The sequence below is a fragment of the Manacus vitellinus genome, unplaced genomic scaffold (genome assembly GCF_001715985.3).
Source record: "Manacus vitellinus isolate BGI_N305 unplaced genomic scaffold, ASM171598v3 scaffold_62_pilon, whole genome shotgun sequence".
NCBI lineage: Eukaryota > Metazoa > Chordata > Aves > Passeriformes > Pipridae > Manacus > Manacus vitellinus.
Window position 1 is genome coordinate 1,604,557 of NW_021940704.1, and position 24,215 is coordinate 1,628,771.

Genomic DNA, 24,215 nt, shown 5'->3' on the forward strand with positions numbered 1-24,215 from the left:
AGTGAGATCAGCAACTCCAGTCATAGCTGTGAAGCACTCTGAGGGTAGAGACTATTGTAGTACAAAGTCTTTTATGTTCTCTCTTTCTTCCTGTCTTGCCAGGGTCTTTGGCTTGCAGCTGGATCATGCTATTAGAGAACTTAATCTTCAGTGTTCATCATACTCATTGCCACCTAATCCTATACCAAGGAGAAAATTCGTAAGGGAAAAAAGCAGCTGCTGGATGGAGTGTCTTTTTCTTAATAACTAATCTTTACTGATATTTTTAAGTCACCTAAATTCTTATTGGGAATTAAATGCTTTCTGCATGCTCTGCCATTAATATAAATATCAAACACAGAAATTATGTTCCACCCCCCTCCCCTTATCTATGGGGAAATCCCTGATCTCTCATAGTCATAAGTAATTTAGGATCAGACACAGATGGGCTGAGATATGAATGCCTCAGGGAGCAACTGAAATAGCTCCCTGATAGACATCACAGGGGCTGAGCACAGTATCTCTCTGCCTTTATTCTGATTATCCTGACGGCTGCCAACAGCCTTTTCTGTTTGGAGTTTGTTGGAGTTCTTGTCTGTACTCTTGCTGTGGATGGTGAGAGTGAACGCTGTTCACAGATGAATAATCACTAATTTGTAACTGCTGAGCCCTGTGCTAATAAGCAGGACAGAGTTTTTCTATCAGTCAGCTACACCAGCTCCCAGGGAGGTTCCCACTGAGAGCCAAACACGGCATGGGAGCCATGGAATTAACTTCAGTTCCCATCTCACACTCGTTTGAGTAGGTCAGGTTCACTGTACCCCAGAGCATCTCAAACACAGCAGCTGAGTGCCTGCAAGGTTACTGGCTCTGGGGGTATTATTATATGCTATTGCCTTCTACAATTAAAGCTATTTTGGCTTTGGAAAGGCAGATTTTCACACGAACTGAGGTAGATTTTGCAACCTGTGTGACAGTCAGGCAACTGCAGTGTCTGATGTAGTAGCATAGGTATGTATTTTAGTTAGATCTGCAATGAAGGCAGATTTCCCATGACCCCAAGACTCTCATGAAAAGGATAAATGCCTTTGCCATTCTCCACTCAACTGGAAGTCCTGTCCCATCCCACAGAGGTGCTGCCCTGCACCTTCCCCTCGGGCAGATGGAAGGGAGATGTCTCTAAAGACACACATCTCCCCCTGTGCTGGGGAGCACAGTGTGGCCAGGCAGGGTGGGAGCAGCAAGTCTGTGCCCCTCATCTCCATCCCACATCAGTGGCAGGGGTGACCCACTGAGACACTGCACCTGGGCTGTCCACCCCACACACCCCAACACAGCTGGGGAGCCTTTGCACTTGAATTTTCAGATTTAATTGCCTAGAATTTCTTTCCTCCCATGTAGATACTGAAAAGTCCTACACCGTCAGTCCTATCACAGACTTGGGTTTGTCAATCAATGCCACATCTTAATGTCTTAACCCAAAAGCTTAATACACACTGTCCAACAGCCCAAGCAGTCTGTAACACTTGGTACAATGGATCACACCACTCAATGAAGTGATCATCTTTACTCTGACTTCAGCAAGCTGAAATGTTATGCAAAGAACTGGACTTTCAAATTCCAGCTTCTTCCTGAACTCCCAAATCCTTGGGATGCTCCTGCTAAGAACCAAGTAGCACAAAACACTTCCAGGGCCAGACAAACCCTTCTGCCTCCATTTGTACCAAGGAAAAGATCTTGTGAGGAAGAATGGAAATGCAGTGGTTTGATTGCTCTTAAAGGAAATTCCAGTGGGCAATACTCAAAGAGCCCCATTTCTAAATTATCTCAAGACAGGAGAGAGAATCTCTGTGTGGCCTATTTTGATGCCTGCTGCAGAGAGCCAGTGAGCCCTGTGAGACCAGATATTCCAGATAAGAAATACCAGCCTCCTCAGGTTTGCAGTGTTGCAAATGGTGAGATGAATAAGAAAATCCTCTTTTGTAGCATATTTCTTTTTAAAGTTCAACCTTGTTAATGACTGCAAAGTTATTTACATTCTGCTGCTGAAGTGGGAGCTGCAGAGGGTAAACACCTAATGGTTGTTCATCATGTTAATTAAGTACTTTCTGCAACAGGAAAAAAAAAAAAAGGAAGAAATAAGACAAAGTAGTTGGAGGGGAGGCTGTATAACTTGGGACTACAACTCAACATTCCTTATCAGATACTTCCAAGGGATAATCTTTTTTTTTCAGAATGAATATTGTATCAAAAACACAGCTGCTATTCACACACCTGTTAGCACCAGCAGTGAAGCACTGATGCAAATCCAAATGGCAGCATTCCTACCACTAAGGAGATCACATAGCTGAGCTGGACTGAGTCCTTCAAGAAAAGCTGGTGCTGCCCAAATTGCTCAAACCCTCAGCTGGCGAATAAAACAAACTCCAGATGAACATGATCCTCCACAGATGAACATATGGCCTCAAATCAGAGAGAACTTTGTCTAATCTGTTCTTAAAATATTTTAAATTATGATGCCATATGAATCTTAACTAAAGGTCTTCATACCACATCTCTCTGATGATAGCACACATGAACTCAGCTCAAGCAGTAGCAATTGCAAATTCAGCAGTGATGTGAATGCTGGCAAAAGGAAAGACTGGATAACCTCTCAAAGCCTGCCACAGTTTCATCAAAATTCACAGCTTTAACACATTCATGTTGGATTCGCTTAAATTATTTAAATAAAAGAAGTCCCACATATCTTAGGACAAAGGCAGATGCTTGCAAATCCTGGATGCCTACCCATGGAAGAAGCAATTATAAAATCTTTAAGCTTGTAATTAAATTCATGTCTACTCAGAGTGCTTAAAGGTGTGTTTGGCTGTAGGTTTGTATTTATGGCCGGCGTCAGTGGGATTTAAGTGCATTAAGTTCAGCAGTGAATAAAGTGGAGGTGCTGAACGGTGCTCCTGCAGCAAACACCCCCCCAGAACAGGGCTCCTCTGGGTCAGACCCTGAGCAAGAGCCCAGCATTGATAAATAAATTCCTGAGGGATGTATTCCAGCAAGCATCCCAGGATATGGTTCTGTTAAAGATCAATAGATCTAGGCTGGGTTCCCAGAGTGCTGCAGTACAAGCAAGCACTGAATACAAGCAATACACTTCAGAGAGAGTCAGTTCATCCCCAACACACACCTGGGTTCCAAGAGGTCATATTGGACACATCCTCAGAAGCACTGGAAAAACACTCAGGCTAAAAACCATTTAGAGACAAATCTTTTAGTGTTTCCTAAGTCCTCTTGCAGGCAGCACTTCAGTAGTTACAGATCCTGGAAATGAATACTGGGAGCTCTCAGGGGCTTTAGCTGAAGTGGGGAAGGTATTGACTTTTAAATAAAAAGCTGGGTTTATTCTCCCTAGTGGATTTCTAACATTTACATTAAGTAAGTGATAAGTAAAGCAAACATGAAAACTTTAAAAGTCATTCACAAGTATTTTTAAACACACACCTACTTTACCCAATTACTGTTAATAAAAAGTTCTAAAATTATTTTCCCTTTGCCTCCTCTCTGACCTGACACACATCTACGGTGAAACTAATTTTCAGGTTTTTTTCTTTCTTCTTTTTACCTTTCCTTGAATGAGTAAGTTTACTCCAATATCCATGAATGAACAAGTTAGCACAGTATAAACACTTCTCACATTCTTGGGAACCTCTAAAGGCCACCTCTGCTCCTGAGTAGTATCACTGCTGAGGGGTGAGGATGTTTACTCAGCCAGCTGGGGTTTGTAAAGAACAAGAACAAAAATTGCAGTCACAACTTTTAAATGTCAGTCTGCACAAGATCTCAGTTTGGGAGGGTGTTATGATTAACCCATCTCACTTCTCCTGCAGCAAAGACTTATGAGGTAACTGTTCTCAGTCACCTCGTCTGGATAATGATGGATCTGATGTACACACAGGAGGTGCAAGGGTGTGGAATCTCAGTTCTTTTCTGTAGAGGGTTTCATAACTCACTTCTCTAAGCCACAGAAGTGAAGTTGAAATTTCAGGTAAATACCAGTGACCACTTCTGTACCTCAATGAAAGAATCCATAGCAATGGTTTTTCTACAGTTTATTATTTCAGGGTGTCATTCAAAGGGAAGTATGAAATAACATGATAGACTCTTCCCCAGTGATATAAAGCTGACTCCAAACACACTCCAGACCTTCAGATGTGGGAAGACTGAACACTTGGCTGATATCATACAGAAGGTGTCACTTCTCTCCAGTTTTTGTTGTCTGTAGAAAGCCCATCAGTCATGTCCTGTACTTTGGCTTTGGCTTCCCAAGCCTCTTCTCTTGCTGGCAAGAAGACTGATGGGGAACTTGAAGTTAAGGGAACTGACAAACTCACTCATCCTTGAGTGTTTTTAAAACAGTGCAACCTGTTTAGCTTTCAACATACTTCCTGTCTTTGTCCAGGAGATCATTAAGTCAGAGGCACAAGGCACCAAAAATGACTGAAAGAATGATCCTGGCATTTACTGCCTGCTATACATCACACTAACACAAGCAGAGTCCTTGTCCTTGACCAAGGTTTTTTCTTCAGATTTGCACATGATAAGATTAGTCAGAGATGATTTTGCTGTCAAAAGAGAGTGTTCTGCAGTTCTGCTCTGTGACAGCTGTGATATGTGGCTAACCTTCATCAAGTTAGAACATTTTGGTGTTACGTGAATAATATACCAAATAATACTGTTTCCTCAAATAAACATTCAAGTCAAACTGGTGAACCACCAGTTCTCTGAATATTATTTATTCTTCCAAGTTTGGAGAGAAGTTCTACTTCAATGACTCTTGTCCTAATTTTTGTAACAGCTGCAGAGGTTAAAATTTCCATGATAATTTCCAAAACTGAACAAACAGATCTGGCAACTGCACGAGCCCATAGAGTAGGGTCTCTGAGATATGCCCCACCAGCAGTCAGCAGGAATGACTGTTTTAAGGGTGCAAATACAGACAAATCTCCCCACCTGCCTCTGAGTCCTCTGAGTCCTGCCTCTGAGACTGCTGCTAACAGCTCTGTTAGCACCACGTGCATGAAAGCCTGTTGGGATTGAGCTTGAGAAAAAACAGCTTCATTTAGCACAGGCCATTGTCCACACACCAGGTGGGAACTTTGCTGCATACAACAACGATGGATTGTTGTATGGAATGGGTGGTGGGGGAAAATGAAAGGTCACATTTGCACATTGAGTGCTTTTGAAATCCCTAAACTTACACTCAGGTCTGTGTGTAGAACAGACCTGGACATGGTGTAACCACATCATCCTCACCATCGAACACCCCAAGGGATGTGGATGTTCCAGATTCACTGGAACTGAAAAAAAGCTTCCACAAGGAGCAGCTCTGCTTCCCCCGTTTAGTCCTGATGAAGATCTTGTCCCAACCTGGTACGATTTCCTTCCAGAAATCCAAAAGTAAAAGCCTGTTTATGCTGTGCATGCTCAAGGAAGGCTTTTCATTTTGCCTTTAAAGAGCACAATGCAAATATTCAGCCCTGTATCGTTATTCCTCCAGGCAGTATAGCAAGAAAATAGACAAACCCACAGGAGAATAACTTAGCTATGCCTACAAGCAAAGAAAGATCCGTGGCTATCCATCAGGATACCTGAATGGTTTTCAAAATGGGTAAAAAGGTGCAGGACACGAGCTTTGATTTTCACAGATCTCGCGTTTCATTTTGCATGTGTCTCTGATATTTTTATAAGCTCTTTTTATGCACTAACTGAAGCGCCCTCAGAAATTTTCCAGGTTTCTGCGTGCTCCCTGGAGAGTGATGCTGCGCTTCTGACTGCAGCCACACAGCTGACAAGAGTCAAGACACAGTGGAAAAATATGCGGCCCGGCAGGAATGATTATTCATTTACTCCAGTACTGTATCTCAAGAGGTACTTGTCTATGTAAATGTCCTGGGGAAAAAAAAAAAAAAAAGGGACTAAAACTGTTGAAGCTTCATCCTGAAGAGAAAACAGCAAAGAGCAATGCTTTTGAATTGGGAAAGCAAACAAATCTATTCCTCTCCTTTCCTGCCATCGATTAGAGCACAGTGATGAGGAGAGACTACAGTTAAGATTTCTGAGAGGAAATTTGTGCACTCCTTTGATCTAATTCCATGAAAGTGCTAAGCAATATAGTCACAGGCAAAAGAATTTTTTTTCTGAGTGTCTTGTATTGTGTGCATTTTTTACAGACACATAAACTAAACCTGCAGAGCTATTTGCCAGTACCAGCAGCAGAAAAATCCATTAAAAACCCACTACTGTGATGTTTCACTTGGTTTTGAAGATGTGAATGACCTGTGACAGAGAACAGGAATAAGCTGAATGTATATTGCTATTCTTGTGGCACAGCAGAATGTTAAATACAAAGAGAAATCTGCCCTTCTAGACCTCATTCACTGCTACACTATGGTTGTTCTACATTATTGGCAATGTAAAAAACAAAACTTAAAGGACATAAAAATTCTATTTGCATGCTGCCTATGCTCTGATTCTCTAATACAATACACACTGTATAGACAACTGTGTTTTACTTGACTGGTAAGATCCTAAGAGATGACTTTTCCCCATCTTTTCTTAGAAATGCAAACAAATTAACAAATGCAGAGCTAATTTGGTGCCAGAAGAGCATAGTGAAGACTGCTCCTCAACAGCTGAACTGTGTCTTTTTGTACTAAATTCTCAGCATCTTTCTCCTTCCAAAATTAGTCATGAATAAAAGAATCTGAGAAGTAATAACACAAAGGCAAACGCTATATACTACAGAGCATTCATGAAAAACCTGCTGGTCTCTTAGACCAGAATTACTGTGATCCTTCAAAAATGATTTCTTTAACAGTGGACTGAGAAAACTGACATGTCTGTGCTGGATGTAATCAGTCATGTTTCTCAGTGTACTAGTGCTGTCGTCATTTTTTCTAATATTTTGTGACTATCAAGCAAACAGGGATCACAACTATTAAGTCCTTCCTATCTTCTGGAGAAACGATCAGGGCTCTTTTGCAAGTTGAACCTGAGGACACAACCATTCCACACTTGAAATGAGAAGTGAGAAGGAGCTTCTGAACATTGCACAGCATGTTTCTATCATTTACTGCCATAAAATATACTACAAAGTTACCTTAGGGCACATTTTAATCTTTCCCGTATAACTGAGTTTTTTCCATCTGCCTAAACAGTAATTTACCCTTTAGGATTTACGGGTGTATTAAAAACAAATGTGAAAAGCAAGAAATGTATTCTCCATTGTTTTGACCCTCCTGCAAAGGAAAAAGGTCTTCTTCATAATAAGCGACACATTTGTCACTTTGTAGAATATTAAACAGGTTTAATGGTTGGGAATAATCAAAACTTCTACCTCCCAGGTTTTTTTGGTGAAAAAAAAATAGAATAAGAGATTTTTCTATCATTGTAAAGACAAACCTGTATCTGTGTTAGGAGGCAGAAATGCACTGGCAGTGGGATGTACCTGGGAATACAGGCTGAGCTGGAGCCCTCGGGATGAGGATGTTCTCTTTCTGAAGGAAGAACACAACTGAAGTGGTTCCCTTTGCTAATCCTTGCTCACATTGCTCCCTGTGAAGACTGAGGCACTCAGGCCAGGTTAAAAGATAAACCTGTGTGCCCCATGAGTGTGTTTACAGGACTCCAGAGAACAGGGGTGTGTGTCTGTGGCAGGGCTGGTTGCTAATTGCTTGCTAAAACTTAAAGAGCAAGATCAGGTTTTTCTCTAGTAGCTAAGTGCCAAAAGGTGCTGCTAATTCAGCAAATGCCTCAGCAAGATAAATGTCTAATCTCCAACAGGATTTAGGTACTTAACCAGATTATACTCTGTTAAAAAATTTACTGTCTATTCATCTGCACAGTTAGCACTTATTTAGCTTTAAAAGCCTTCCTCCAAGGGCACAGTTTGGAGCAAGAGCACACAGAATAATTCATAGAACCACAGACTCGTTAAGGTTGGAGAAGACCTCTGAGATCATTGAGACCAGCAATTAACCCAGGACCATCATGCTCGCTGTATGTTCACTGCTGGGGTCATCAACCTGCACTAGAAATTTGAATGCTGTTACTTTTCTGTACCTGGAACAAACCAGCACCTTCTCTTCAGTCTGGGAGTGCAATGGGGGCTAGGGGGAAAGGCATGGTGGGTTCACTTGAAATGCCTCAGAGAGAAGAACACTGAATAATGTGTCTGGTGGAGATTCTTGAATTCCCAGATCACTTACACTGGTGCAAAGTGATTTACACACAGTCCTGCTCCTCCATCAAAAGGCAATGATCTGTTTACCCATTTCCTCTTAACGACTTCTTTGAAAATAGTCTTGAACTTGAACTTGTCTGCCCAAGTAGGCTGAAATGGAATAATTTTATATTTTGGGGGGAAATTTGAGGTTTACTTCACTCAAAAAGCAAAACGCTGCAGGAAATTCGTCTACCAATTATTCTAAAAACAATGTGAAATTATGCTGAATAGAAAGAACAAACACCTGCAACAACAATTGACACCCCAGAAAATAACCAAAGTCAGTTTTGGATTCTTGTCTTAGACAACTAGAGATTTGACTTTTATTTTTGTCAACGTTAAGATATAAAAAGCTTCTCCATCCAATTCAATCCAATCTCATTTAATGTTAAGACAAAAAGCTTCAGCGGAACAAGATGATCTGCTTTTAAAAGTCTGCTGTTTCTCTCTGCAGAACTCTCTTTCACGAAACCAAACTCGCTTCTGTTTTCCTTCCTGTCCCCACAAAAATTCTCTCAGTCTGATGCTCTTCAATCATGATTAAAAAACATTTCTCAGCATCTCCCTGGCAAATGTTCCTACTCATTTTTTCAGAATCTGGCAGGATGTTTGTATCTTGCTTGAGGTTTTGTATTGCACTAATTATCATGATAAGATGGCCTAATTAACATGATAAGAAAACCACAACCATCCTGCAGGATGCATCAGGTTTTTGTGAACAACTAGGTAGGGTGATGGGGTTCAGTATTTGGTTTCCCAACCTCATTCATTCTACCCCAACCCACCAGTATTCTACCTGGAAACAGCACAGACTTTAGCTGACAACACAGAGCATATTTGCTATAATTTATAGGCTGGAACTGTCATGAGTGTGTCACAAAACATGGAATTTGTCCATATGCTTGGAATTAAGTCAAATATGTCTAAAAAAAAACCGATAAAAACTGTCAAGCAAGATTAAAAATTTGTTACTCTAAAATAAAAAATCTTCAGGACTGTTCAGGGCCACATTTCAAATACAGTGAAGTCCTTCAGACTTGCACTTGCTGAATGTGAATATGAGATAAGGGTGGCCACAGGCTTACAATTGGATGCCAGCAGTGACCTGACATCAGGATCAGCAGAGATCTACACACAGCAGTGCCAGGGGTAGCCTGGCTGCTGAGGGGTGCACATGAGAGCAGCATCTGTGGCTGTCAGGGCAATGAAAAAGCAAAAGTGGTCTTTCTGGCCCTTCTTAGACTCAGTGAACACTGACCCTATTACCTGTATTACCCTCTTCCAGATTAATGTTTCGCTACTTTTTCGTGTCCCTAAAGCACTTATGGTGTTCCCTAACACTGTCACAGCCCTGGTAAAAAGCACAACCTGACACGACACCAGCGAGCCTTGCTGACACTTGGCTGGACTAGCCCAGTAAGGGCAGTAAGTGGCCAAGTACTGAACCCCAGAAGCTTGAGGTTCTGGCTCCAGCTCATTGCAGCAAAGGGACTGGCACTCAGGAAGCACAACAGACAAAGGGATGAAAGAAAATCTACATCTTTCACTTCTTGACTATTGTCCTTTGGATGACACGAGCAGCCATTCAGGGAGCAGGAATGTTATCATATCAGGTTGGGTCAGTGCATAAAATGAAGTGTTGAATTTGGGGAAGGCAGTGAAAAGAGGAATGTAGCAGGTTCTTCTGCCACCCACATCACCCTCCAAGACACAGAGGAATGTGAGGGACATTGCAATTCAGTTCCTCAACCAAACAGCTCAATTCCTCCTTCAGATAACCTGGAATATCACTGGCCAACAGTCATATATCATCTACTAAATTCTGTCTGGGTTTGGAAAGAGAAAGAAAATCCATAGCCAACTAATGAAACTGTGGTCAGCATTCTTCTGGAGTTCATGGCCTTTATTGAATCAACTCATAAATCTCTGGATTTGCAGGGCTTCTGAAAGGCTCTGTGTCCTTTAGTTGAAGTATGGCTTTCCTCTCTGGAACTACAGGAAGGAGTTTGAATTTCTGGGAATTGCTTCTCAGTTCCTAAGACACAGATGGATCAAGGACCAAGAATCAACTTGAGGTGTCACAAGTGTGGAGAAGTATTTGCATGATGTGATCCTCTTCTGAGCATCACACAAGCATTTTCACCCAATAAAACTGCTGGTAACAATGGAGACCTGAGACAGTAGCAGTGCTGCAGACCTCTCCTGCTCTCTTTAGCTGCTCTCTTTTCTCTGACCCTTATGAATTAATGTTGAATGGGTGCTTAGAGGTGTTTGGTGGCTGCAGGAAGTGAATTGTGTATTATACTATTTCCTGCAGTCAATGAGGAATCCAAGGAGTCAACCTTTATGAGCTAGGCAACCCCTTCTAGCTTTGGGTTCCTGCACAAAAGCAGCAACTGGGAAAAGCTTTTAGAGACAGATCTGGAAATGTCTGAAGGCTGTTCTTTGCAGGGGGATGGGTTACAATGAAATGGGATTCAAGTAGCTTTGAAACAGAAATTATTGGTACTGTAGAAGCTGTAGCCCACTGCAGCAAATCCGAGTCCTGTTGCCCTCAACTGTCACCAAATCCACCTTGTCACCAAGGTGCACTGAGCCTGCTGGTTTGTGATCAACCCAGGTGCACAGGGTTCTCTGCTCCATGCAATATCACACCTGAGAGCCAGAAACACTGAATAAACCCACAGTGAGTAATGAATTGTTTTACCCAATACCTTCACGGCTCTTACCTCTTTCTGGTGGTACTTTATTGCTACCTTTAGCTTTGCCAAATCATGACATTTTTGGGGGTCCAGCTCTTCACTTTGATCATCTCTGTGATTGAGAATGATCTCCAGTTCTCGGGAGCTCCGTGCTTGATCCAAAAGGTCCTTGGCAAAACGCTTGCATTGCTGTGAAAGTTCTTCATATTCAGCCTTGAATTCATTTTCCACTTTGCTCAACTCCTTCAGCTCCCAGCCCAGTCGGAAGGCTGTCAAAATGGGATCCTCACTTGATAAGGCAATCAATGAAGGGCTGGCTAAGGCTTTGTAGATGTTCAGCCTTGACCTGGAATGCCTCAGGCTGTCCACCTCCGAACTGGAGACACATTCCACACAGTTGCATCTGATCTGGTGTGGGCGTGGAATCGTGACCCGTCTTTGGACAAGCAGCTTGATGATTTCATAGTTGTTGGTGTGAGCTGCCAGCATGATCGGTGTGATGTCTGGAGTGAACTCTGAAAACTGGGTGTCCATCATCAAGGTTGGAACCTGTATGAAGGGATAAACCATAAAGGGATGAAGTCATATCTCACGTGGAACAGCAGAAATCAGATGTCCCTCTTTCATACTTTTGAAGTGATGTCATAACAAAACAGAGTTTTTATAACACCCTCTGCTCTTTAAATCCTGCTATAGCCATGGACACACACACACACTTCTGTTCTGGCAAAACCATCTTCCCCCAAATCATGCCAGTCTGCCCTAATCAGGAACCTGTAACCATTCAGCTTCCAGTCTGAAAAGTCAGTCCCATCCCCATCCAAATGCTTTACATGTAAACCTCATCTGAAATGGGTATTGGTTCATACACCAAAAGAAAAAAAAACAAAAGGATGAAAGAAAGGAAGACAAAAGGCACAGGTAATTGCACAAAAAGAAAATCTAGAAAAGAGTAAGCACTGAATAGCCTTCCATAGCTATCACTATTTGCACGATATATTCTGCATTGGCAGGCCAAGAACCTTCTTGTAGCAGGTCCTGCAAAAACCAAACACTGGTCTGCAGGTGGGCAAAGCTCTTCTTCTCTTTTCCCTACTGTTTTCATTTGAAAATACTTTTCAGCGTAAGGATACATCGCATAACTGCCCTCAGAATACATTCATTGGGGTTTTTTTTAAATGGACTTGAAAAAAGTTAAATGTAAAATTAATGAGCCATAGTCCACTAGAAATAAGCCACTCCAGGCTGTGCATTCCAGCTACTATTGCACCTCCCAAAAGATGAGCTTAATGCACACCCTGTTGTGTCTTATTACTGTATGCAGAGAGCTAAATTAGATGGAAATGCTCTTACATCCCAAGCACACAGTGTTTCCATTTGCAGCACAGGCAGCTCTCTTTGTTGTGTGTTAATCACCACTCAAACACACTCTCTGTGCCCACCACTCCTGCCCTGGCACTTGGCATCCTGCTGCTGGAGGGAGCAATGCTGCTTTTGGTGAACAGTAGGTCTGGTTCCCCTTGCAAATGTCAAAGGTGCTTGAGACAACTGCTGTCAAAGAGCCCTAACGACAGGGAATATTAGTCTGTATAAATCCTAAAGTATAGATGTGATGAAGTATCATGAGGTAAGTGATTAAAAATCCTTCCATAGGCTGATTATGAGACAATGAATCTCCAGCCACGGAATGTCAGTTCCCTGGGACTGAAGGGCCTCTACAGCACAAAAGAGCCAAAGTTCATCAATAAACCTCTACAGATGCAACAGTGGGACAGAGCCTGTTCACAACACACAACACGATCCCAAATGTGATCAACACATCAAGGTGTAGGGCTAGTGACTGAAGCAGGGCTCACTGGGGGGCTAGAGGGATTTTGGGGAATAAATTTGCTCCCCTAAATGTGGCACGTGAGGAGTTAAATCCCTGGCAGCCTGCAGACACACAGGCTGGTCCCTACAGAGGCAGGAGGGAGAGGATAAATAGGGCTCATGGGGAAGTAGAGAAAACAGTAGTGAGGATTTGCTGTGGGTCATAGAGGGCTTGGTGTCTCTTAGCAAGGTTGGATAAACGTATTTTAAGATATCTAGTAACAAATGGCTGAAAGCAGCTCTTTTTGTAAGGTCTTTGACTCTCTTCCTTTTCCTTTGTTTAGCTCCTTTAGGTAGCTTGTTAACTGTCAAGAGAAAGGTGCAGGGTTTTTTTCTCTTTCCTAGAAGCTTTTTTTTTAAGTCCTGATGCTTGAATATAACTGCATTTACCTTTCTTCCCCTCCTTTTTCAGCCAGTGACTGGTTGCTGTATTCAGAGCCTCTGCCTCAAAGGAAGAACGCTCTTCCCCTCTATCACTCCTATTACTGTCAAATTTAATCTTGTTTTTCTATATCGAAGTTATTGTACCCAGGGCTGTGAAAAGGATTTTCAGCTTTCCACAGATGAGTTATTCATGTTGCTTGGAATATGAAACGGGCACTTGAGGAGAAGGTAGTAATGTTACAGGTGGGGATAGTGCTACTCCTGTCTGTTCCAGAGGTTTTCTAAATCTGGATCTAGGGCACTCAAAGTTACTGATGCAATGTTTGGGATCAAACCAAGTGACCTCTCCTCCTTTATTCTGGCACATACCAGCCCTCACCCTCAAAATGGTGCAGTGCTTCATGAGGCTCTAGCAGCCTCATGGTAAAGGCATGTGCTCCTGGGCAGCTTACAGCACTTTCAGTTGAGGGATGAGGAGGGAAATGGTGGTGCAGAGACACAGAGGCTCCCTGGGATCTGGGAGCAGATCAGTGTAAGGTCTCAGATCACCAGAGCTGAAGCTTATTTCTGAGCAGCAAAGCAAACCAGCGACACACAAAACAGGACCAGTGTGACTGGTGGCTGCTGTGGCCTCTTTACTGTGTCTGGCTGACCCAAAGGCTGTGCATTGGCCAAAAAATTGTGGTAAGTATTTTTGCTGTCTTCTTGCAGCATTTTGATAACCTGCATCATAAACTGTCTTGTTTTAAAGCTCTGGCTGTGCAAAGCTAGCCTGTGCTCAAAGGCTCTATTCTACCACTGGAGCGACAGCAGAGATTACAACAACACACTGTCATCACTGATGTTCCTCCAGTGCTTCTCTGCCCGGTTGAGATCATGTTTAGATCAGCTTCTTCTATGTCTTGGGTTAACTTAAAGTGATGGAAGCAAGAAGAGGAATAATTTATTCTACCCCAAGGGCTCTGCTAAGCTCTTCCAAGGTTATTTTCATTAAGTGACCTGAATAACGAAATTCTTTTCCATTAACCTCATCACTTGACATAAGCTGTTAAGCTGAGTCCTTCAGAATCTTATTGCCACTACTGGCATAGGAGAAGAGTCTTGTCTGTATTTCATCTTGGTAATGTTCACTTGAGAAATTAACACTACCATTAACAACAAGTGACTGAATACTTCCTAGATTTAATCCTCATAAAAATAGGCTGTTTACAACTCTACCACTGCTTCTCTGAATGATGCTGCAGCAGGTGAAAAATCCCCTGTATTTAAAAAAGGAGGGTGAAGAAACAAGTTTAATTCATTAAAAGAGAAGAAAATGAAGGAGTAGCTCACAGAAAAGCACTGTTCAGCATAGCTAAGCTCTCCTCTGAACGGAAAAACAAGTTTTCCAGCAAATAGTGCAATGCTGGAAGGGAGGTCTGGATAGGAAGAGCAGCAATCTCTGCTGATGTTAGTCATGAGTACAGGGTAAGAGGAACAAAACTACAGAGAGAAAAAGGAAAAAAGCTGGCTCTGAAGGTATGATGGCCTTGCTGTAGGACTTTCAGGAGTTTTACTTTGAGCTTAATCTAGTCTGGTATCTTCCCTGGAGCAGGTCCTCTGGTTTAGTGTGTGTAAAAGCAACACAGCTCAAGTGTTCCAAGACTGCTCAGCAATGTGAACAAAGGTGCAATAAATGTGAAAGCTAAGGAGATTCACCTCAAAAACGTTGTCCTTAACCAAACTGATAGACTAATGTGAATACACCTTTTGCCTTTTATAGACCATGGAAGCTAAAATAGTGGTTCAAACACCAGAAGACTTCAAAGCACTCTACAGTGTTTCCATAGCATCTGTCATCTATTGATGCATATATAAAGGGACAACTAGATGAAAAAAGCTGTTCTGCAGCAAGGGACTCGGCAGCCAAATTCAGAATCTTGAACTCTGAGGAGAGTCTGGCTCTTTTTAATGACTATTTGGGGTCATTTTTCTATGTCTGCATCTTACACTTTTCTTCCCCCCCCACAGGGACTGTGCCCCTGACTATGGTCTGGTGACCCTGACAGGCACTGGTCTTCCTTCATGTTCAGCAATTACAGGTGCTCTTCAGCTGCAGTCTCCCCACATAACCCCTCAGCAATGACTGATGTCATTGCTGGCTCTGCCAGTGAACAAAGTGAAACAAAATGTGAACATCACAGCTGAGTTCCCACTTACTGAAGGCTTCAGGACCTCAACTGTAGATCTGAAGCAACAAAGAATATCTAAAAAAAAAAGCAAAGCCTAACCACAAAATCCTTTACTTAGTTTCGTTAATCACTAATTGTAAACTTCTTGGGTCGGATTAAACAGATAAACATGTCACTTCTTGGGTCAGATAAACATGCATCCTGTTCTGGCATTGAGAATGCCACCACTTTTGTCTGGAAATAACTAATCTAATAATACTGTTGCCTATTACAGGTGGAATTGCCTCATTTTCAAGCCAGCTTCATTTCATAAACTATCAGCTCACCTGGACCAGTGTAATAAATACCCATGATAAAATGTAGATTTTCTTTATTTTCAGCTTGGATACCTTTTGATTCAACTGTGTGTTACAGAAGATTTTTTAATTGCCAAAACAAACTCATGCAAGCTTAGCTGGAAAACTACAAATATAACACTTATAGAAATGGAAGCTTGGGCAACTTATTGATCAAGGATTTCCTATTTCTAGTTTCTTTTCTGTGTGCAGCTGTATGAGGGAAGTGCATGTGCCATCCACAAGTGCAGTGATAGGCACAACCAGTTTTTGTCATTCTAAAAAGATTTTGTACATCAACTTAGCCTTGGTGGTCAGAAGGGGCTTTAGCAGTGACAGTGGTTTTGTTCAGAATCATAGCCCTGTGGTACCACTGGCTGCAGCTCTGTAGAGCAAGACAGACAGAGGCAGTGTTGCCAGCAAAAGGGTCTTGAAAAATATGCCTTTTGACTGGCATGGTCAGTTGAATCCTGCTCCTTGCCTGAACCCATGAACAAATTCTTTCATTGACAGAATCCTAAAGGCATTACTTTCCTTATCCGAATGGTTTGGGTTGGGAGGGACTTAAAGCCCATCCCATCCCACCCCCTGCCATGGGCAGGGACACCTTCCACTAGCCCAGGTTGCTCCAACCTGGCCTTGGACACTCCCAGGGATGGGGCAGCCACAGCTTCTCTGGGCAGCCTGTGTCAGGGTCTCACCTCCCTTGTAGCAAAGAATTTCTTCCTAAATATCTAATCTGAACCTTCTCTCCTTCAGTTTAAGGCCTTTCCCCATTGCCCTTATGAAAAGTCCCTCTCTAGCTTTCTTGTAAGCTCCCTTTAGGTACTGGAAGGAACCTTATAATGGGTCTCTGGGAAAATGTTACATGCTCGTACAAATGTAAGCATTCAGTTTAGGTGACACAGTGGTGCATGTTTCAGTAACTGAGTATCTTAATCAAAAATGCCTTGAGAGATGCCTTGTATCAGAGAGATGACAGTATCTATATTAGTGTAGGGAGGCTGGCTTTTTCTCTAGCACAGTTCATGGAATGATGTAATTTGGTAAATGAAATATAATGAACAACACAAACAGATATTTAAAAAAGTACAGTACTTAAGGGCTTTTGTGCTGGTTATGAACAAGCTTTGCAACTTTGGCATAAGGCACACGTTGTAGATGTACTTATGAGCAAGCTCTGCTATTATTGAAGTATTCCACTGACTTCAATACAGCTGTCACAAAATATCCATCTGAAGAAAAGGCTCTTTCTGGTCTAAAATCTCCTCAGTGATTTCCATGCCTGTAAAGCCTAATAAAGTTTCTGCCCCTCAGATTAATACTGCAAAACAGAGAAAATTAGTACTTTTTAGTGCCTCGTAGCAAGCCAAATGCTGATACAAGGTTACTGGGTGGTACACATTAACACTAAAATAGGCACCTTTGAATAAAAAACAGCATGATATAGAATCACAGAATTTTTAATAGTCATTAACTAATATAATGCATTGCTACTGAAAGAACGTGAAAAATTAAATTTGTGATATCTGTATAACTCAACAGCTTTCTCCATAACCAGTAAACAAAAGCACAATACAGATATATCTGCTCTAGATTCTTCCAGTTTTAATTTGGCTTCTTATCCATGTGTTTGAAAATGGAGGTAGACTCAAGGGATTAGTCTTCAGAGCTAAACTGAAATCTAGTGCACTTGACAGTGGCAGAACTGCATCAGAGCTTGTGTTCAGTCATGTGTTTAGGGAATGCAACACAGCCAGAAAGATTTTCAAAAGATGTCACCATTTGTGGCTGATGCTACATAATAACTTCTCCTTTGCTGGGGATTAAAAAGGATGAATAAGGAGAGAAGCCTTCACAAGGAAAGGATTTTGCAAATCCACATCGAAATGGCCTGTGGCAAGTTACTGCAGACAGAGCACTCTCCTCTGAGCCACTCTCAGACACAGGTGGAGGAGACAAGATGAGGCCCTTGATGACTGAAGGAAGAGTGCAGTCAGTGGGGCTTATTCTTCAACTCACAGTTGGACACTGTAAAGAGTTACCCCGTGTTTGAACCTCTTGAATTGAACTGAAATGCAGCCTGAAGTCTGCTTTGCCCTGAATTCCTCTGTCTTGCTCCAGTTAAGAACTCCTGAATCCAGCAGGAAGATGGGCTCACAGGCTCCTACTCGTGTTTTGGGGAATCAGACCAGTGTTGTGCCACAAGCAACCACCCCCTCTCCTGGTTATGACTTCTCATCCGTGTGAGAATGTTTGAGAAGCTCATTGCAGTCACAGCTTACATGTTATGTCACATTATCTCTGTGATGTGACCAACTACCCAGTGAATCTTGGTTCTGTCATGCACTTGCATGGCCTGGGGCTTGCTGAATGATGACACTTCTCCAGTAAAAACAAACATAGGACAAAAGTTCAGGACTGCTACAAATCCAACAGTAACGAAGTTCCTGAGGTGGCATAAGTGACACGAGGACCTGGCTCACAGCATGTTATGGATCTACCACAGCCTTTCCAAAATGCAGAGATTCCCTGGCTGCTTGCTGGAGCTGCTTCCTGAGACTCTCTGATACCAACACACGTGTAAGTCCAGTATTGCTGACATGGGAGTAAACGGAATTATTTCCTGAATATTGGATAGGCAGACTAGGTTCATATATGCCTGAAGCTGATTTCCCCCCCCATTTGGAATCATAAAATGCTGTTTGTTCATTTCTCCCCCCTCCCTTTCTTCATTCCCATTTTAAGAGTTATTCTGTGAAAGGAGCAGCTGTTTGGAGTAAAAATTGTTAGGGCTTAGTCTTTATTTTTAATGTTGTTTTTAAGTTTGGAAATTAATTTTGTTAAAGAGCTTCCTTAATCCAGACCAATAAATTTCTTAACTACTCTAAAGGCCTTGGAATGCTGCTTCACCTTAGATGTTTTTTCATTTCATGGATAAGCTTTCCTCTGATCCCAAGCATGGTGAAAGACAGTCCATGGTTATCTGGAAATCTGCAGCCTCCATCTTCAAGGTAATCTTTGTTTTATTATGGTTACTATTTTTCTAATATTTTTCAGGTTTTATTCTGTGAGGGAAAGTTGTCCAGCTTTTTAATTTATTTTGCCTGGTCTCTGTATTATCTATTCCTAGTGGTAACAAGGACAAGATGTGCTAATATAGGTTAATCAACACGCTATCTATAGCCTTTTATGTCATCTTTGTACATAAAACACCCTTCTTCCTGCAATTTATTACCTTATGCAGGTGAGAGATGTTTCATTAAGTTTAGGTGAGGTAATATGTTGCTAACAGGGCTTGAAAAGGGAGGGGTTTTTTTGCTTGGGTTGTGTTCCTATTTGACCATATTCTTTAAAAAGAAAAATAAAGAAAATCAGATTTGTTCATAAAACACCATCACAGAGAGGATTGAGTGACTGCACCTTCTGCCAGCCCAGTGCTGTTCCCATTTCTGTGGAGGATCGTGACCAGAGCAGGCACACAAAGGGTTAACTAAGCAGAGGACATTGCCAGAATGGAAGAGAATGTGGCAGAAGGTGGGAGGAAGTGTCTACAAGGTGTGTGGAGTCAAAGGTCTCGTGACCCAGAACAAGAAAATGACTGAAGAAAAGAAGAAAGGGCGTTGAAAGCTGAGAGGTGTAAAGATGGACATTAGTTGTTAATAGGTAGAAATATGCATACTGTAATTTTATAGGGCCAAGTGTTGCTTGTTGATAGGTTGAAGATGCTTAGCTCACAGACCAGAAACAAAACTAGTTCCTCCATAAGTAGAGGCTTGAAATAAATAATAAATTATTCTCTTGCTGACCAGCGAGGCTGTCCATGTCCCAGTCACTAGACATTTTAACTATTAAGTTGTGCTTTTGGCATTGTTTTACTAACCAAGAAGACACTGTGGCTTATGAAAAGACCCCAGAGTTTGCAACAGAAAAGAAATTACAATCTAGACAGGTGGCATGGTCTTGCATGTGAATAAAATCTGCATGGTTGTGATCTTTTTTTATTCCCACTAAGACAGTGACTTCCTCTGTTATTCCTCGTGCTAGAAGTTGAAAGAATCTAGCTAATGATATGCCCTTCATGCTGCAGAGCCTGATGCTACCTCATCTTCTGTCTGCCTGAGGAGTGTGTAAGTGGAGCACACGAGCCCTCTCTCACTGCCATGCACTAAATCCCGACGGTGCACGTGGCCCTGAGCCTCCTGCAGGCTGCAGCGGCTTTCCAACATGTTCTCCCAAGGCAATGACAGAGCAAAGACCTTGGATTACAGCATTCCCTTGCTGCAGCAATGCAGAGATAAGCAGTGAGAATATTGTTCTCAGCCAATGCCTTTTTGATATCCCTGCCCACTGTTGCCACCAAAATACTGCCCATCACAGGGATAAACAAGCCATAAAGGTGGCATTCTGCTTTGCCACCCAAGCACAGCCCTATTCAACAGCCAGGTGAGGGCTGAGAGACTCCTGCCAAACTGCCCTGCAGTTCTGTATAGATTTTTATAGATCCCAGACTTTGTTTCGGAGGAGCTTGTAATTTGTTACGTTCAATTTCCCCACAGAGAGAAGCTTCCCTTGGAAAATGTGTTGCAACTATTGCCCCAGGAAGACTCTCCCAAACATCTGTATCAGTAAATCTAGATAGCTGGGTCAAACCTCTGGGCTGGGGGAGTCATACAGACCAGAGGCAAACGCATGTGTTGTGTGATGTCAGGGAACAGGTGATGCTGTAACTGAGGTTTTTGAGCAAAGGCAGGTGAGTCCAGTAGGCATATTTATGGATGCTGGGTAGGTAATAAAATATGTTTCTTTGATCTGAACTCCTTAATCAACAGGTCTATAGAGAGCCCACAAGTTTACTTGTGTAAGAACACAAAAAGGATTTTTTCACCTACAATAGTTCATCCATCCAGCTGAATCCCATGAACATGTTGCACCTGACTGAAAATACACTGTACAGTTTGCCCAATGCAGGCAAGTGCTAAGATCACTCCTCCAGAGTAAAGATAATTCTCTGGGAAGCATTCCCAACTTCTCCACGTGGCTGTATATTCAATTACAAGCATGACCCATTTGAACATGCTGTAAGGCAGTTCTTGGCCTGACCCCATCAGCACTCCTAGGAACTAATAACAGACTTTAGGCTGACCCAGGAGAAGGAGCCAGTGACTTATTGCCACTGCTGGATGCCTGGTAGCTGCCACTGCAGCCTGCAAGCCTTAACCTTGATGCTACTCCTTAGGTCCATGAGGTGTATCAGCCCAGTTCCCTGTTTTGCCTCACGCCTTGTTCACCTACACTTAAGACTATTTAGAGAACAAGGCAGTGGGGAAGGAGGAAAGAAATTTCCAGTTAAATGCAGTCATTAACTGGAGTGGTTTTTGACTTCTCTATTGTTTAGTTTAATTAGATGGAATTCATTTTGAAGGTAGCGGCCAATGTCAAAGGCATGTTAACTATAGCTGTGAATTATTACTGCATCAATAAAAGTAATGAAAAGCTTGGATGCTAACAGAGCCATTAGGCTTTGGAGCAGTAACAGCTAGTCCTCTGTTTTCAGACACAACCTTTATTCTTTATTGTGCCTTTCAAATATTTCCATACTGAGAACTTGCGGCCCTTTTCTTCTCAACTGCTGCTTTTCTTGAGAAACTGCTGTCAGTCAGTGTACCTCACCAGGTTCAGCCTTCCCTTTTCACTTTGGAGGTCTCATATTAACATGGAAATTACTGTCTTGAGTCATACCAAAGGACACAGCACCTGTAGTGAGTCACACCCACCAGCCTGTTATGCTCTGTGCTACAGTGCTGGGTAGCCAGAGCTCAAGCAGAACAGGCCCTGCCTGTAGACACCCCTGACAAAGATGCCTAGTTTTCAGCAACAACTCCCTGAGTTAGCTGATCTTCATAAAGTAAGGAAGAACAAAAACACTGCAGGTATGTAATGGTTAATGTCACAGAAGGGCTACACTCCTCCACTTTGGGATAACTCTGTACTTCATGCGAGGTTCCAGAAAAAGACGGTGCATGCACCCAGAATATCTGCTACCAGCACATAAGCAAGACTTTGTTCATTCTCTGTGTGAGTGATATCCCCATATCTATCCTCAGTTTACAGATTAGGAGCCAGAGCTGCAGGAATTTTAGTTGGGAAGTCCCGAAGTCTCTCCTTCACCTCTAAAAGAAACATAAACCTTTTACTGAAGGAGATAGGATAATATTTCCCACAGCTACTATCCCCAGGTCCCACAGGGCAGGACCTGTTCTGTCTCACCTGCACTTTGCTTGAAGGTGAGACAGATTCCCTTCAGCCAGGGTATGAGGAACACCAGCTGCTTCTAAAACTCTTCCCAATTGCCTGCAGAATCTAGATTTTATATCATGAGATATCTGAGAACTGAACTGAACTGTTTCCTTTGACTTAAATAGTCCCATCAGTGGTAGCACAGGGCTGACAATGAGTTTGCACATCTAGTAAGCACCAGCAAGTCTGTGAAATCAAGGGCTGTTGGTGCTAAGAGTTAAACTTTGCAATGGATTCTGACTGCAGGACAGGAATCTGGTGTGAATAGGAAGATTAAGCTAAACCACATTGTATTAAGAGGGTTACTGGATTTGGGCAGGAAAAAAATGGCTTAATGAAACTGCTGTTTTCTGTTTTACAAAAGACTGTCTCTAGGCTATTGGTCTATGATATCTTCATGAAGATTAAGGTGGATTTTCACTCATCAGCTCACCCGAAAGAGGATTTTTGAGGTTAAATTTTAAGTTCTCTAACACTATCAAGTGGCATCAACTTTTCACCAGCAGGTATCTGATGATTAGCAACTAAGACTGAAAACTTACCTTTTATTCTCTATAATTTACTCTTCACAGCCATATTCTTCCAGAGTTTGTTTCAGTAAAGCTCCTTCTTTTGGAATACATATGGATCTGTTGAGGCCTCACTGATTCAGAAGGCCTTTGGCCTATCGAAACAAACTGAATCACAGCCATAAATACTGTGATCCCTTTTCTATTTATTCTTTTTACTGAGGAATTGCACTTGTAGTCCAACCTGTGAGCCAGATTAATTTGGAGCCATCTGCCATGAGCACATTGCTAAGTTCAACAGACACCAGAGAGATGCTCGTACCCTCCTGACGTAAACAGTCCATGTCAGCTCTGATGTGAAGAAAACCTTTACCCTGCAAAGGTGCTTATGGCTACACCATGAATGTGCAGCAATTCAGATGACTGATTAGAGCTCCTTAAAGAATGGAAGGAGGGCTCAGCAGTCAGCACAGACCGTGCCTGATGTGCTGGGTAGTGAGGCAAAAAATGAGGCCAGATCTGTGCAAACTCAGAGCTGTGATACACGGTGGAGAACTGGGGCTGCTTCACAGAATTCACAGAAGCAGCTGTAAAGAAAATGCCCCTGAAGACCTCACCTGGAGTCACAGGGAAAATTTGTGCTAATTTCAGCAGCTTTAAAATGTCAGGAAATACAACTATTACTAATGATAAATTGAAAGTGAATCAAATATGTAGGAGAATGTGAATCTCTGGACATGCATTTCCTGCTCTTTGCTGGAAATTAGATGCCGTTTAAGTGCAGCTTAGGTGCAGAATCCAGCCTGGCTGAAAACATAACCCACTGTATTGATGTTTGTGTAGTAAAAAGAATATCTAAGAGGACTTTTAGAAAAAAAAATGCAGCAAAACTCAAAGGTCAAATAGTTTGAGAGACACAAGATTTTACTGGAAAGGCAAATTCATTCAACAGGCTTCATATATACATTCCCTTGCTCCCATGGTAGTACTGAATAAAAAAAAAAGAAAAAGAAGTAATTTTAAGTTCCCTGTTAATTCCAACCCCATAGGACCCCAGCCAGATATCTGTTTTCCACATGTACCTACAGAATAGCATTAAGGTCTTGTTTTGCCATTGTATGTATTGGACCTGTCCCATGCAGAGGCTACTTGTATTTTAACTTCCAACCCCCAAACACATGAGCCACCTGACTCACTAAGCCTGGGCCAAAGTCAGTACTGCATCTGCACATGCTGAATTTTGCTATTTCTATCTACCACTCTTTCTGGTGGTTATTCAGTGATTTGTTTTCTTATTTAAAAATAACATGCCACTCACCACTGAGTGTGGATTGCCATGCCAAGTACACATATATTACTCCTCTGCTGCTATGCAGTACAACCTCAGCCTCTCAACTGTCCAGAAAATCAAACAATAACTATTGCACCAGATTAGGCTCACTTTTATTTCCTAGGAAATACTACAGATCCCTGCAGGAAGAGCAACACTTGCATACCCTCTAGGTTCCGTGAAAATTAGTTTATTCTGTTGTTCCTCTTAATATTGATGAATATGTTGCTTGATTTCCCAATGTCTATCCTCTATTTGGGGAAAAACAAACTACCCTATGACTTAAGTGACCAGTTAGCAACACAAAGTGACTGGTCAAAGTGAACTATGGTTTAAAAAAAAAGCTTGGAGGATTAAC

The 24,215-nt window shown here is 42.1% G+C and overlaps 1 protein-coding gene across 1 annotated transcript in view; it reads right to left on the minus strand.

Annotated features, from left to right (window-relative positions):
• The window catches only part of TRPC5 (transient receptor potential cation channel subfamily C member 5), a 65,154-nt gene that overhangs the window by 36,531 nt on the left and 4,408 nt on the right, over positions 1 to 24,215 (minus strand). Inside the window, exon 2 of the mRNA XM_008931817.4 lies at positions 10,987 to 11,508. Within this exon, the coding sequence (XP_008930065.2) occupies positions 10,987 to 11,508 (522 nt within the window). The remainder of the gene's footprint in view (positions 1 to 10,986; positions 11,509 to 24,215) is intronic.